This window comes from Pituophis catenifer, unplaced genomic scaffold, assembly GCF_029215685.1.
Source record: "Pituophis catenifer annectens isolate HBS135680 unplaced genomic scaffold, rPitCat1.0.hap2 SCAF_11, whole genome shotgun sequence".
NCBI classification, from domain to species: domain Eukaryota; kingdom Metazoa; phylum Chordata; class Lepidosauria; order Squamata; family Colubridae; genus Pituophis; species Pituophis catenifer.
The window spans coordinates 15,173,389-15,189,172 of record NW_027256891.1 but is presented as its reverse complement, the minus strand read 5'-3'; the positions used below and the strand labels follow the sequence as shown (position 1 = coordinate 15,189,172).

At 45.2% G+C, this 15,784-nt stretch overlaps 1 protein-coding gene across 1 annotated transcript; it reads right to left on the bottom strand.

The window, feature by feature from the left end:
• Positions 1 to 8,140: 8,140 nt before the first annotated feature.
• LOC139322715 (DNA-directed RNA polymerases I and III subunit RPAC2-like) lies at positions 8,141 to 15,738 on the bottom strand. Its single transcript, XM_070951916.1, has 5 exons — positions 15,594 to 15,738; positions 12,871 to 12,968; positions 12,183 to 12,259; positions 10,234 to 10,316; positions 8,141 to 8,607 (listed from the first exon to the last, which is right to left on the bottom strand). The coding sequence occupies exons 1-5, from the start codon at positions 15,636 to 15,638 to the stop codon at positions 8,560 to 8,562; spliced, it is 351 nt and encodes a 116-aa protein (XP_070808017.1). The 5' UTR covers positions 15,639 to 15,738; the 3' UTR covers positions 8,141 to 8,559.
• Between the last annotated feature and the right edge of the window lie 46 nt (positions 15,739 to 15,784).

Below are 15,784 nucleotides of genomic sequence, written 5' to 3'. Positions count from 1 at the left end.
GTGCAGCTAGCAGTCAGCTGAAGCAGCCTGCAGTACTGCACTCTAACCACTGCGCCACCTCGGCTCTTGGTGGATGAAGCTGTTGGTGTAAGACTAGTGTACTAGTGTAAGACAAGTAAGACTGAGTTTGACTTTTCCAATCAACCTTGAAGCTAAGTGGGTGATTTTAGGTCAAGTACCATCTCTCTCAGCTTAGCTTACCTTACCCAGTTCTTTGTAGTTGGGACAAAGTGTGGGAAGATCCATACCAGGTGCTTTTAAGATTTTCTAGAGGAAAAGTGGGTTATAAGTGTAAAGTAACACCCATTAATTGCAGAGTAGAACGATCATTAGGACAGAGGTGTGTGGGCATTAACCTTGGAGAAGGCTTGCAGCAACTGTTACGAAATCATCTTGACGCAGAAAAGCAGGAGAGCGTGAGAATGAAACTCAAGATTGAGCTACCTTGAGTGACTATGTCATAAGAGGGAGAGAAACTCTCGCTGGCTTTCAAGATTGATAACAGCCTGTCCAGTTTAGGTCATGTCAGGAAGTAGACCCTACAAGAAATACCGGAATTGTATTTTATTGTTCTAGAGGATAATAAACTTGAGATGTCCTTAGAATACATTACCCATGAAGCTGAAGATTGATCTGTCCCCATCCACACACACACACACAAACACAGCCAGCCGAGGGTTAAGGAAGCACTTGGAACACACCCAGGTCTTTATCTCCAACTTGGCAGCGATATACACACCGTCTGCCAAGTGCTTTTATTTCCACAGAAAACAGAAAGATAATATACTCAGCGTACAAGAGTCCAACAGAATTAATATTCCTCTCAGCAGTTTCGGACGAGGCTTTAGTGACTATCCAAGGTTTATTTTTGTTCATCACAGGGATCACTGGCCACCACCCTCTATTATATAGTCTCTGGGGTGTGGTCCAGTGACTCAGTTCTAATCCCTAGCACGCTTCCTGAGCTGCTGCAATCATTTATCACGCCTTCGGAGGCGTGCATCCAGGAATGATGTCTCTCCTTCGCTCTCATCCGAGACACCTGTCTCCCTGCTAATCTCCTCTCCCTCGGCCGGCATCTGAGACAGTGCCAGAGGGGAGGGGCCTGGAGAGGGAGGCCTGGCTGACTCCTCTTCCTCATGCTCGGAGCTTTCTTCCTCCGATGGGACAGGCTCAGAGGGCGGGGCCACAACAAAGATCTAGAGCAGTGATGGCAAACCTTTTCAGCACAGAGTGCCGAAAAGGGAGCGTGTGAGCATGCATTCATCTGGGCTGCAACCCGGAAAAGCAGTTGCCCAGGGCGCATGCACATGCCCAAAAATGAACTTCCGGCTTCCGGCACACATGTGCTCACCAGCCAGCTACTCTTCCAGGTTTCTGGCGTGCATGCATGTATGACGATCAACTGGCCAGTTTGCAATGGGGCCATGTATGAACGCTTTGCGTGTGCTTCTGCACATGCGCAGAAGCTTCCTGATGACGTCGGGGTCAGTGGGCGGAGCCTCCCGCCGGTTTTACTACCGGTTCTTGCGAACTGGTCCGAACCGGGCGCAACCCACCCCTGGCATGTATGTATCTAGGTCCCAGTCTTTTAGTACAGATATTCTAGTAGGTTGCCAACCTATGAGCTGGTTATATGTATTATATTGTATTCTCTTATTTAGAAAGATTTCTTTGCTTAGGATACCACAGCAGATCCTGAAAGGTGAAATGCTTAGGAAAGTTTCCTCTGTTTTGGATCTTGTTAATATTTCTGTCTTTATCCCTCATCCTTACCTTTTGCTTTCATTATGTTCCTCATGCTAGGAAGCGAATTAAACATATTACTGATAAAAGACTGAAATTATAATCCTAGATCCATTTACTGGGAATACCTCCATCAAGTTTACTGTCTTTCTTTCGGACTAAACCTCCTACAGCAGGGATGTCAAACTAAAGCAGGGTGCTTAGATCTGGCCCGCAGGGCCACCCTGGAAACAGTGAGGGACCAGCCTGCATGTGGTTCTGTCTTGGCTGGCAGAGGGTTGCAGGAGGCCATCCCAGCCGGAAACGGAGCTCGGAAGCCCGTTTTCACTGGCAAAGTGCTCGGGCCGCCACAGGCACCCCCGACATGAATGACGTCGAGCTGGCCATGCCCACCCCACCTGCTGAGGTCAAATACAACCCTGATGCAGCCCTCAATGAAATTGAGTTTGACACTCCTATCCTAGAGGTATTTCTCGATTTATGATGATTGGGGCCAGAAGTTTGCGCTAAACTGGACTGATATAACAACCAATTTACTGTGGTTGGTGAGTGAATCATATTGTCATTAAGTGAATCACAGTCATTAAGCAAATCCAGCCTCCCCAATTGAACCAGCTGGGAAGGTCAGAAATTGTGATCACATGACTGCAAAACACTGCAGCCATTTATAAATGTGAGCCAATTTCCGAGTGGCTAAATTGTGATCAGCTGACTGTGACAGTCGTAACTTTGAGGATGGGTTGTAAGTCAATTTTCCTGACACCATCAAAATGGCCTTAAACAAATTGCCGTGATCCTAAAGGTGCTTTTTCGGGAAGCAACTTTCTTGTTTTTTTTCTTTTGAAGAGGTTTCGCTTCTCATCCAAGAAGCTTCTTCAGCTCTGACTAGATGATGGGGAATGGAAGGATTTATACTCCTTGCAGACAACTTGTCATTTTGCATCAGTGGTGGGTTTCAATTTTTTTTACTACTGGTTCTGTGGGTGTGGATTGGTGAGCGTGGCTTGGTGGGCCTGGCAGGGGAAAGTTACTGCAAAATCCCCATTTCCTCCCAATCAGCTGGGACTCAGGAGGCAGAGAATATATGGGGGCGGGGCCAGTCAGAATTTTTACTACCAGTTCTCTGAACTACTCAAAATTTCCGCTATCGGTTCCCCAGAACTGGTCAGAACCTGCTGAAACCCACCTCTGATTTGCATCCTTCTAGAGAGTCATTGAGGCCTCTTGGGGGTTTATCTGTGTCCTCAGGATCACCTGAATAGTGCAGATGGGCGTGGAGCCTTCTTGGCTGCTGGATGTTTTCTGCCCTGTGTCCCTTCACTGTTGAAAACAAACACAGGCTGTTGGGGATGAGTCTGTCCTGTCTACATCTCAAACTGAAGTGCAAATGGTTCCTGTAGTCTACTATTTTTCTGGAAATCCATTCACTGTCAACTCACAAAGCTTCCCTGGCCTGCTCCTGAGTTGCCATAGGCAAAGGGGATCGGAAACTGACGAAGCAGCACGGCAGCCAAATACAAAAGCACATTCCAGACATATCTCTCTCAAGGCTGTCTCCCAGGGTTACCCACAGCGGCCGGAGGGGAGTGATCTCTACAACCCGCAAAATTGCTCCATTGGTGAATGTGATTGATGACACACCCTGGGGGGAGGTGGGAAACAGAGTCATGATTGGGATGTAAATTACGTGGGGTCAGAGTTGGCTTCACTTGGAATGTGCTGACATGAAGCTCCTAATAAATAACTGAATTTCTTTTGAAGCTTAGCTCGAGGCTCGTGATTTAGTTTAGTTTGAAACTTAGCTTGAGGCTCGTGATTTAGAATGTCAGGGATCCACTGGAACCCTGACATTCACTCACATCTGACTCTCTAAAAGAATGCAAATGACCAGCCCTGTCTGCAAGTATACTCCTTCCATTCCCCGCTATCCAGTCCGAGTTGACGAAGCTTCTTGGATGAGAAGCGAAAAATTTTCAGAAGGAAAAAAAAAAAAGAAAGTAAGTCCAGTTGCCTCCTGAAAAAGCACCTTTGGGGCAACCATGACCTGGATGGCTGAGAATCTGTACATACAAATTGGCGTTAAGGCAAGGAATACCCATAATGCTGAATTAGCTTTAGGCTTCTATTAGAGTAGCTTTCCACAACCTGGTGCGTTCCAGATTTCAAGATCTGAAATTCCCACCTAGCATAGAAACCACCTGTTTGGGAAGCCTCTGCAAACAACCCAGTCCTCTAATTTAATTCGGAAAGATGGTCTAACTCGAAGATATTTAATTTTGAATTCAAACATTCCTAAATTCCAGCTGATCCAAAAAAAAAACCCAGCAACTGTGCTTCCTTTTTTAAAAAACTCAAGTAGCCTCTAAAGAGTTTGTAATAGTCTCAATGTAATATTATGATTTAGGATCTTTCTGACAGTCTATGTAAACTATAATGTGTGTTTAATGTAGACTAAAATAAGAGTCACTTTTTTTTCCTGAATAAAATGCTGGTTTCAAAGGTTACAGATATTAGCGATGGCAACATTTGTACTAACATTTCTCAGGTCTACAAGATATGATCAACAGATTTGAAGCCACGTTCAAAAACCTTGACAGAACATAATTTGCAAGAGCATCTAAAACTTTGAGGGAGAACTGTCTTATTGTAAATATTTTTGTTCAGTCGCACACTTTGGCATGGAAAACCCTGTATTGCCTTATAGAATATTGAATAACAGAGTTAGAAGGGACCTTGGAGGTCTTCCAGTCCAACCGCCTGCTCGGGCAGGAAATCCTACACCACTTCAGGCAAATGGTTGTCCAATCTCTTCTTAAAAACTTAGTCTTGGTGTTCTGTCCATGCACACACACAGACAGACAGCCAGGAGTTAATGAATCAAACAGTGAGGAATTCCTTTAAGATAACAGTCTTGGCAATGAACCATGAACTGCCTGCCAAGAGATTTTACTCACTAATGGAGGTTTTTTCTCCTCAGTCCGATATACCAAATTAATTCCACAAAGCAAAGAATTGTCCAATCTGAAGAAATCCAAAGAGATTCTAACAGGGTTCTAGAAACATGATGTTCTGTCCCCGTCTCACACACGCACCCCCACAGACAGGCAACAGTTAAAGTACTCAGCCGACAACAGTTTATCTGGTATCAGAATTGGCAGCAACTCAGTGGCTGGCTGCCAGGTATTCTTTACTCACGAGGGGGGAGTTTCTCCCTCCGTCCGGGAACAAAGCCAATACACAATAATCAACAAAGTCCAGTAAATACAAAGAAGGTCGTCCGATATCCGTTTTTTGCTTGTCACAGAGCTGAACCGGCCACCACACCCTCTTTTATACCCTGTGGGGTGTGGTCCAATGACTCAGCCTAATCCCTGGCACACCTCTTCTTCTGTTGCGCGCGCTTATCTCTGCGACGCTGCCGAGGATCCAGCCAAGACTCATCTCCCTCATTACTGTCCACCTGTGGCTGAGTGGATGTGCTTGGCCCCGGGCCTAACTTTTGATCTTCGGCGGACACCGAAGGAGAGGAGGGTCCTGGAGAGGGAGGCCTTGCCAACTCCTCTCCTTCACTCTCGGAGTCCTCTCCTGCCGATAACACAGGCTCAGGTAACGGAGCCACAACACACGATATGACTTCCGAGCTTTTCAATTTGTCCGTCACAAGGCCTGAATAGCCAACACACACCCTTTTATCCCTTGTGGGGTGTGGTCCAGTGACTCAGCTCAATCTCTGGCCCGCCCACACCTCTTTCTCTGCTGCGCGCGCTTATCCTTCCGACGCTGTCTGGGATCCAGCCAAAACTCATCCCCCTCATTCTCTATCTGCAGCTGCTCCGAAGTGCCTTGCTCCTGGCATATCTCTTGGCCTTCAGAGGAAACCTGAGGCATTGCCAGAGAGAAGGGTCCTGGAGAGGGAGGCCTTGCCAAATCCTCTCCTTCACCTTCTGAGTCCTCTCCCTCTGTTAGGACAGGCTCGGGGGTCAGAGTAAACAATAGTTGGAGCATTCACAACTTCTGGAGGCAAGTTGTTCCACTGGTTAATTGTTCTGTCAGGAAACCTTAATTCAATGTCAACCAAAAATTCTCACAAATGAAAGACTGAGACAAGGCATCAGGGCAAAGATTTAGGCAAATGCTACTTAATTAAGACTTCTAATATATTGGTCTTCCTTGAGCCATTTTTATAGAGTTGAAAGGGATCTTGGAGGTGATACAGATTAACAGAGTTGGAAGGGACCTTGTAGGTCATCTAGTCCAACCCCCCCCACCCAAGCAGAAGACCCTACACCATTTCTGACAAATGGCAGTCCAATCTCTTCTTGAAAGTCTCAAGTGATGAAGCTCCCATAACTTCCGAAGAAGGCAACTTCTGTTCCATGGGTTGATTGTTCTCACTGTCAGAAAGTTTCTCCTTAATTCTAGGTTGAATCTCTCCTTGTTCAGTTTCCATCCATTATTCCTTGACAGGCCTTTCGGTGCTTTGGAAAATAGCTTGACCCCCTCCTCTCTGTGGCAGCCGCTCAAATATTGGAAGACTGCTATCCTGTCTCCCCTGGTCCTTCTCTTCCCTAGACTAGCCATGCCCAGTTCCTGCAACCATTCATCACGTTTTAACCTCCAGTCCCCTAATCATCTTCATTGCTCTTCTCTGCACTTTTTCTAGAGTCTCAACATCTTTTTTATAGTGCGGTGAGCAAAATTGGATGCAGTACTCTAAGTGTGGTCTTACTAAGGCTTTATCGAGTGGTATTAGTACCTCCCTTGATCTTGATTGTATCCCTCTGTTAATACACTTTAGGATTGCATTGGCTTTTTTTGGCTGCTGCTGCTGTAGTCTTTTGGTCTCTCTCTTTGCCCAGAGCAGGAATCCTCACACTATCGCAGACCAATGGCTGTCCAACCTGTTTGTTGGTCTGTGGTCATAATAAAGATTGATTGATTCCCTCTGTTTGAAAACCCTCCACACGTGTAGCGCCACAGAAGCAGGCTACTCCTGCTTAATAGCTCTCCTGGTTAAGAAATCCCTCCTTATTTCAAGTCTCACTTTCTTTCTCTTAAGCTTCCACCCACTTTTCATGTCCTTCCCTTGGGCACAGCAGAACGTATCTCCACACACCCTTTTCTACAACTTGAAGCCCTTCAAGTTGTAGAAGACGGTTACCAAGTCTCTGTTGTGGACCGTCAGCGGCCTGTGCAGATTGTAGCTGATTCGGACAGCGAGGAGGCTGGTGTGGTGCTGCGCCAGCAGCCTGTGCAGCTGGCGCTCGAGTCGGACAGTGAGGAGGCTGGAGAAGTTGTGGTGCCAGAGGCGGGGATTCAGCCAGGGCCTTCAGAACCTCCAATAAGTGAAGAGGAAGAAGAGGAGGAGCCTCTTCTCAATGCATGGGCGCGCAGAGCTGCCAAAAGGCAGGAGTGGCTCCTCAGGAGGAGGTCTCCTCGAGAGTAAGGCTTGGGGCTAATTGGCCACTCCCTTAGCCTATTTAAGGATGTACGCTGACTGAAGCAAACTGTAGGGAACAACTTTAGTTCACTCTCCTTTGCGTCTGGATTCTCTGAAAAATTTGCTTCTGGGCTTTCTGCCAACCCTAGTAAGACTGTGATTACTTTATCTTAGAATACTTGTAGGCTGTTAAGGAAGTCTGTTAACAGCCTTTGGTTAAAAAAGACTGAGTTATTTGAGTAAAATAAGCTTTGTATAGATTTTGTGTGTGCTGCATTCTTTGGGGTCCGTAGCTGGGGCAGAACAGTCTCCTCTTTTACAACCTCTTCCTTCGGCCGAACATACAGGTAGCCCTCGACTTACAACAGTTCATTTAGTGACCATTCAAAGTTACGACGGCATCAAAAAAAGGTAACCGATGACCGATTTTCACACTTACAATCGTTCCAGCCCTTGGACATGGGATCAAAATTGAGATGCTTAATTCGTATTTATGATGGGTTGCAGCATCCTGAGGGTGTGTGTGTATCACGCGATCCCCTTTTGCGACCTTCTGACAAAGCAAAGTCAATGAGGAAGCCAAATTTGCTTAATAACCCTGTTGCTGACTTAACGGCAATGATTCGTTTAACAACCGGGGCAAGACAGGTGGTAAAATGAGGCAACAACAGAAATTTTGGGCTGAAATGTGGTCGTACGTCGAGGGCTACTTGTCGTCATTTCTCTGAACTGTTCTTCATAAGATTGTCACCTTGTCACCTTGTGTTGTCTTCTCTACTCTCTCTCCAGCTCAGGGGTGTCAAACACGAGGTCCACGGCCCGAATCCGGTCCGCGATATGGTTGGATCCGGTCCGTGGGGCCATCCAAAACAAGACACATATTTCAGTGCAGCTCACTGGAGCGAGACGACCATTTCCAGGATCTCAGATGTCACCAGATATCAGAAGCTAGTTCACCAGAAGTAGAGCATTCCAGTCTTCCCACTCTGGATGGCCTTTCAGATACCTTTTTATTAGCCCTCAATGGCTTTGAGGGGAACATTCCACAGGCAGCTATTCCGACAGCTTTAAAAAAAAGAAATTTCAAATATGGCTGAACCGTCAGCTGAAAATATATCCTTTGTGCCCATCACAAACCTGATAAGAGTTACCATAGAATTAAAAAAACCTGCCATATTAACGTAGGATTCTCGTCGCTCCCTGGCGATAGATGCGTTATAAACCCTAAAGAAAGAACATGGATCCCATCACGCGGGCCTTAGAAAAAGAGAGGTGGTTTTTTTTAAAAAAAACAAAATGTCTTTTTAATAAGTCGTAGTCCCCAAACTCGTTGCTATATGCAGAGGTTTATCCATTCTGAGGGTGTCGACCTACTACTGCATTGTCACATCGTTTAAGGCCTTGTATTCTTCTACGCTTGCCTGCAATAGAAAACAAACAGAGTCCTGAGTTTTTGGGCCACAGAATCAACGATAAGCACTTCAGCAAAAGTCAGTTATGTTCTGACCAAGACTTCCTGAGACAGTAACAATCACACGCTTAGTCCCCAAAAACCCTTTTTTTACTTCAATGGCTGTGAATTACATTCATTCATAGCCAGGAATGAGTCCCAAGCAGTTTGTGAATAGTCCAAAGAAATCTGCCACAGTCTTTTGGGATAAGGCTGATAAGCACCCACCTTTATCTCCCTTGAAACACTGCCAAAATACCTAATTGCCAATTAGCTTTGCAAGGCCAAATGGAGCACAAATCAAAATGGAGCTTCAGAATTTAAACCGACCAGAACGAACAAAGTTGCTTCCTGCAAAGGCTCACGTGCCTTTGCTCCACCTTTATATCTTATGGGAGGGGCCAATCATCTCCAAGCCTTACTCCCGAGTCGTCCCTTTTGTCTTAACTGTTCTTGCCTTCTGGCAGATCTGCGCATAGGCGCACTGGGAACAGGCTCCCCCTATTTCTCTGCCTCACTGATGTTAGATTCAGGCGGCTCTGGAGTCAGCACATAACTCCCAGATGGCCCTGGTCCCCTCTCTGCCTCCAACACTGAGCCCTCTTTCCTCAGACTCCAGGACTGGCCCAGGTTTCTCCCCAGCCTCCTCACTGTCCGTCTCTGCTGCCAGCTCTGCAGGCCACCGGTGGACTACAACACTCCCTTGATTATGTCTGTTGTTACACCATCCGGGCATGAAAATGGCCACCAATAATTGCTTTATTAAGATCCCCTCGTTTATTTATTTATTTTTACTTATTTATCAAATTTATTTGCTGCCCTTCTCATGGTTCAGGTGACTCTGATTCTAGCCTCCTTTAGAATGGAACCAAGGCTCTTCGCAGGGGCATCTGGCAGGATCATGGAACTGAGTGTGGACAGTCTAGCGAAAGGAAGGACTAGGGGCAACATGATAGCAGTGTTCCAGTATTTGAGGGGCTGCCAAAAAGAAGAGGGGGGTCAACTTATTTTCCAAGGCACCGCAGGATAGGCCAAGAAACAATGTTTGGAAACTAATCAAAGAGAGAAACAACCTGGAATTAAGGAGAAACTTCCTAATAGAGGACAATTAACCAATGGAACAGCTTTGCCTTCAGAAATCGTGGGCGCATCATCACTGGAAGCACCCCCCATGCCCCATTTTGGGCCTAGCAGGCCTCCCTGCAGCCTCCTGGGCCCAAAAACAGCCCAGGGGGGGCAGGCCACACCCTCCACACCCCGTTTTGGCCTAGCAGACCTCACTGCAGCCTCCTGGGCCCAAAAACGGGCCGTGGGGGGGGGGCATGCCGCACTCCCCTGCACTCTGCCCATCCCCCACGCATGTGCGCGACCCCCCCACACATGTGCACGTCTCCTGCATACGCCCTGCCCCCCCCATGCATGCCAAAAATTAACTGGCCGGCGGGAGGCTCGCGTGTGTGCATACACGTTGCAGCTGAGCTGGGCAATGGCTTGCGTGTCCACAGAGAGGGCTCTACATGCCAGCTGTGCAAGCCTTCTGTATTCCCTTTATCTAGATGTTATACACTTCTCTGACAGGCACATTGCTCTGACTCACCTCAAACGTGTTAAGCACGTGTTGGCAGACACCCATAAGGTCTTCCAGTCCCTTCTGGAATGCGTCTATAGCAGGTAGGCCTCCTGTGCGATCAGAGAAAAGATCCATTTTATTTGTATTATTTCTATGCTGCTCACATCATCAGAAAAGGGATGCGGTGGCTCAGTGGCTAAGAAGTTGAGTTTGTCAATCGAAAGGTCAGCAGTTCAGCGGTTCGAATCCCTAGTGCCACATAACGGGGTAAGCTCCCGTTACTTGTCCCAGCTTCTGCCAACCTAGCAGTTCGAAAGCACGTAAAAAATGCAAGTAGAAAAATAGGGACCACCTTTGGTGGGAAGGTAACAGCGTTCCGTGCGCCTTTGGCATTGAGTCATGCCAGCCACGTGACCACGGATAGCGCTGGCTCTTCGTCTTTGAAATGGAGATGAGCACCGCCCCCTAGAGTCAGGAACGACTAGCACATATGTGCAAGGGAACCTTTATCTTTACCCATCATCAGGTGGCATCAATAAGATTGTCAAAATCATGAAATAGCAACGCTAGAATCAATATAAATCCCCCAATGGCCCCAATAGGATAAAAATAACTTATCCTCCAATTCATGTCTTTCCCTTGTAAATTAGTTAATGTAAACAGTAATTATTAGGCTGCATTTTTTTTTAAAAAAAAACCTTCTCTCATGAGCATAGAAGACCAGAAAAGAAGCAGAGCCCCCTGCATTTCCCACCAGTTCATCTCCTTGCCTGTTTACAGTAGTGTAGTCGAAAGGAAGGCAAAAAAAGTCAAGATGGCAGCCAGTCCAGTGCAAACGAAGACCTGCCCCTTCGGATTTATGTCATGCAAGGGTGCAAGGCACTGATTAACGGTGATTTGACTTTCTGGACCTGCAGCTTTTGCTGCCTGTATATTCGGCAAATACCCTTGCATGCAATTCTTGGTCATCCATAACAAACAACCAAGTTATCCAAAGCAGGCTGCACACTTAATAGCTGTGTAGCATCTGAAGAGGCAATCCATTTCATATATGCATTTTATGTATAATTCTCAGAGCAATCACTGCACTTAGCAATTGTCAGATCCCTATCGTGATGCTGCCATTCTTCAGGGGAAGGGGGGACCCCCGGATATGTTATTTAGTTTATTACTTTCTTCCTTATATCATTCACAGCTTGTAAAGGTAAAGGTTCCCCTCGCATATATGTACTAGTTGTTCCTGACTCTAGGGGGCGGTGCTCATCTCCCTTTCAAAGATGAAGAGCCAGCGCTGTCCAAAGACGTCTCCGTGGTCATGTGGCCAGCATGACTAAATGCTGGCCAAATGGTTCTGACTTTATGGACATATCCACATAATTTTCTTGGCAGTACATAACATTTTCCCAAAAGGTTTCCACAATTTTGGCCACTACTGTAGTGCACACAGGAGGCCGAAAAAGATTTAGCTATACCAGAAGCTGAACTTTCTACGCAGCTCTTCTATAGACACAATCCTCGTGCTGTGGTTTAATGGCAAATTAGTGCAGAATCGCTCCCTCCTTGCCCGTCAATGGATGGTGACCTGTCATCGTTCTGGAAAGACAAGCTTCCCTGGGGCAACGGAGCTCGTGAGCTGAAATAGCAGGAACACGAGGTTTCTCATGAAAGGAAGAAGCTGGCCGGGCCCTCCAGGAAAGAAGAGGGCCGAGCCGATGGAATGAGCCGAGGTGGCGCAGTGGTTAGAGTGCAGTACTGCAGCTACTTCAGCTGACTGCTAGTTCAGCAGATCAGCGGATCAAATCTCACCGGCTCAAGGTTGACTCAGCCTTCCATCCTTCCAAGGTGGGTAAAATGAGGACCCAGATTGTTGGGGGCAATATGCTATTTAGTATACTGTCTATTGGTGTAAGCCACCCAGAGTGAGTGGGCGGCATAGAAATATGACTAATAAATAAATAAGAGCTGAGTGCTCTCACCTCTGGTCTGGATGCGGAAGTTGATTTTGCTTTCTGAGGGATGGGTGATGCTGTAACCACAAAACTCGACTTCAGGGCTGCAGAGAAAGAAAGAGAAGATTGTGACAGAGGCAGAGGGGGGAAAAAAATCAAACAATGCTCTCTCTTTGGCTGGTGCTCTGAAAATCATACACCAGGAAAGGTTTGGCTCTATTTTTAGTACTCAAATGTTGTTGTTAGTTGCAAAATCATGTCCGACCCATCATGACCCCATGGACAATGTTCCTCCAGGCCTTCTTGTCCTCTCCCATCCTCTGGAGTCCATTTAAGCTCACGTCGACTGCTTCAGTGACTCCATCCAGCCACCTCGTTCTCTGTCGTCCCTTTCTTCTTTTGCCCTCCATTGTTCCCAGCATTAGGCTCTTCTCCAGGGAGTCCTTCCTTCTCATTAGGTGGCCAAAGTATTTGAGTTTCATCTTCAGGATCTGGCCTTCTAAGGAGCAGTCAGGGTTGATCTCCTTTAGGACTGACTGGTTGGATCGCCTTGCAGTCAAAGGGACTCAGAGCAGGAGTCTTCTCCAGCACCAGAGTTCAAAGGCCTCAATTCTTTGGCACTCAGCCTTTCTTATGGTCCAAGTTTCACAGCATACCTCAAATAGATATATGCTATCATATCTGTTGCAACCCTGCAACAGAACCTTACACTCACTTTTTCATAATCATGTATCTCAAAGAATTGCCGAGGGTGTGATCTTCCTTGTTGAGCACAAACGTGACACAGCTCTTATCCGACCCCTCGGCTCGTACCTACAGACAGAGGAAGAGGAGAAAAAAAAGTCAGAAGATGGAAGGTAAAAGCTGAGGAGCAAAAAATGGTTTGAGAGAAGCACACCTATGTTAGATGGTGGAACACTTTTTCCTTTCTTCTACTTATTCTCTCTATCCATCCATCCTTTCCCCACAGGGTGGATTTGATTTAAATCAAGTCGATTTAAATCACGATTTAAATCATGATTTAAATCACTAGTAAAAAGGTTCGATTTAAATCAACTCAATTTAAATCGTAATTTTTAAAGAGCAATTGTCATCTTTGTCCCGCAGTGGCTCCTTCTCTGACCCGCTGTTGACTCATCGACAGTCTCAATATTGCAGAATCAACAGCCTCGTGCTACATAACTAAGCTCCATTTCGTGCTGGATAAACTCAATTATTAATGTATCTTAAATAGAAAACTATCTTTAGATAGACTTTCATTCCAAAAGCATTTTATTAAAATAAATTTGATAAAAAATAAAAACAAATCCGATTTAAATTTTAAAAAAACCCAATTTAAACAGAAAAATCTGATTTTTTAAAAAAAATCATCCATTTTTATCTATCCTGATTCCCAGCTATCAAAGTCCTCAACTTACAATCATTTGTTTGAAGTTACAACGGCGCTGAAAAAAAAGGGACTCCTAACTATTTCGGTGGCGACTGTTGGAGCATCCCCAAGGCCATATGATCAAAATTTGGGTGTTTGGCCACTGGGATGTGTTTATGACAGTTTTACTGTCCCAGGGTCATTTATCATCTTTTTCGACCTTTCCACCCAGCTCCCGACAAGCAAAGCCAATGGGGGAAGCCAGATTCATTAACAACGGCAGTGATTCACTTAACAACAATTGGCAAAGCAGTCGTAAAATGGGACTCACTCACTCACAGTAAAACTCACTCAACAACCACCTTTCTTAGTAGCCATGGCAATTGCTAATTGTGAAGATGGCAGGGAGGATAGTTTTTGAATAACTAAAAAGCCAAAGTGAAAGCTTCACCTGATAGATTTCTCCCTGCTACATTAGCCCTTAAAAGACCCAGGAGCAGAAAGAGAGAGAGACAGTCAGACAGACAGACAGACATGGATGGATGGATGGATGGATGGAGGTAGTCAGGCAGGCAGGCAGGCATGAGAGAGATAGAGGTGATGGATAGATGACAGATGGATATAGATGGGCAGAAATAAGAGAGGTGATAGGAAGATAGATAGATAGATAGATAGGTAGATGATAGATAGATAGATAGATAGATAGATAGATAGATAGATGATAGACAGACAGACGAGAGAGAGACAGAGATGTAGGCAGGCAGGCAGGCAGACATGAGAGAGATCGAGGTGATGGATAGATAGATAATAGACACAGATATAGATGATAGACAGACAGACAAGAGAGAGATACATATACATATGATGAGCCGAGGTGTCGCAGTAGTTAGAGTGCAGTACTGCAGCTACTTCAGCTGACTCCTAGTTCAGCAGATCAGCGGATCAAATCTCACTGGCTCAAGGTTGACTCAGCCTTCCATCCTTCCAAGGTGGGTAAAATGAGGACCCAGATTGTTAGGGGGCAATATGCTATTTAGTATACTGTCTTTGGTGTAAGCCGCCCAGAGTCCTTGGAGAGTGGGCGGCATAGAAATATGACAAACAAACAAACAAACAAACAAACAAATAAGAAAGAAAGAATAGATAGACGATAGATATAGATAGACATGAGAGAGATAGCGGTGATAGGAAGATAGATAGATAGATAGATAGATAGATAGATAGATAGATAGATAGATAGATAGCTATGATAGATAGATAGATAGATAGATAGATAGATAGATAGATAGATAGATAGATAGATAGATAGATAAGCTATGATAGATAGATAGATAGATAGATAGATAGATAGCTATGATAGATAGATAGCTATGATAGATAGATAAATAGATAGCTATGATAGATGATAGATAGATAAGATAGATAGATAGCTATGATAGATAGATAAATAGATAGATAGCTATGATAGATGATAGATAGATAGATAGCTATGATAGATAAATAGATAGATAGCTATGATAGATGATAGATAGATAGAAAGATAGATAGATAGATAGATAGATAGATAGATAGATAGATAGATAGATAGATAGATATGATAGACAGACAGACGAGAGAGAGATACATATAGAAAGATAGACAGACAGATAGATATAGATGATAGGCAGATGACTATCTATCTAAGGTAGGTAAAATGAGGACCCAGTTTGTGGGGGCAATAAGCTGACTTTGTATAAAATATACAAAAGAATGAAGGCTATTGCTTAACGAATTGTAAGCCGCCCTGAGTCTCCAGAGAAGGGCGGCATATAAAAATAAATAAAAATAAAAAAATAAAAAAAACAAGCACATAAACATCTAAATTCTATGCCAAGGTCTTAGCAGATACCCCAAGTTGTAAATTTATTATTTACTGTTTATAAAAAATAAAAAAAAATTATTATATGTATATGAAATCTTATTCTGTTCACCGCCCTGAGTCCTTCGGGAGAAGGGCGGTATAGAAATTCAATAAATAATAATAATAGGAAGAAGAAGAACGCTGCCCAGCTCCCTCCGCCCGGGCTTACCATCTGCAGCACGCGCGGCTGCTGCTTCTCCTCTTCGTCTCCCATCTTTCCCGCATGCGCGCTGTGGAGCGTAGGGGATGCCGGGAGTCGTTTCCCCCTCCCCACTCTTGTTTCCAAACAAGAAGCGTTCCTGGGGGAAAACGTCTCGGCAACGAAGGCGTTAAAAAGCCTCCCGGGCGCGAGTTTCTTTC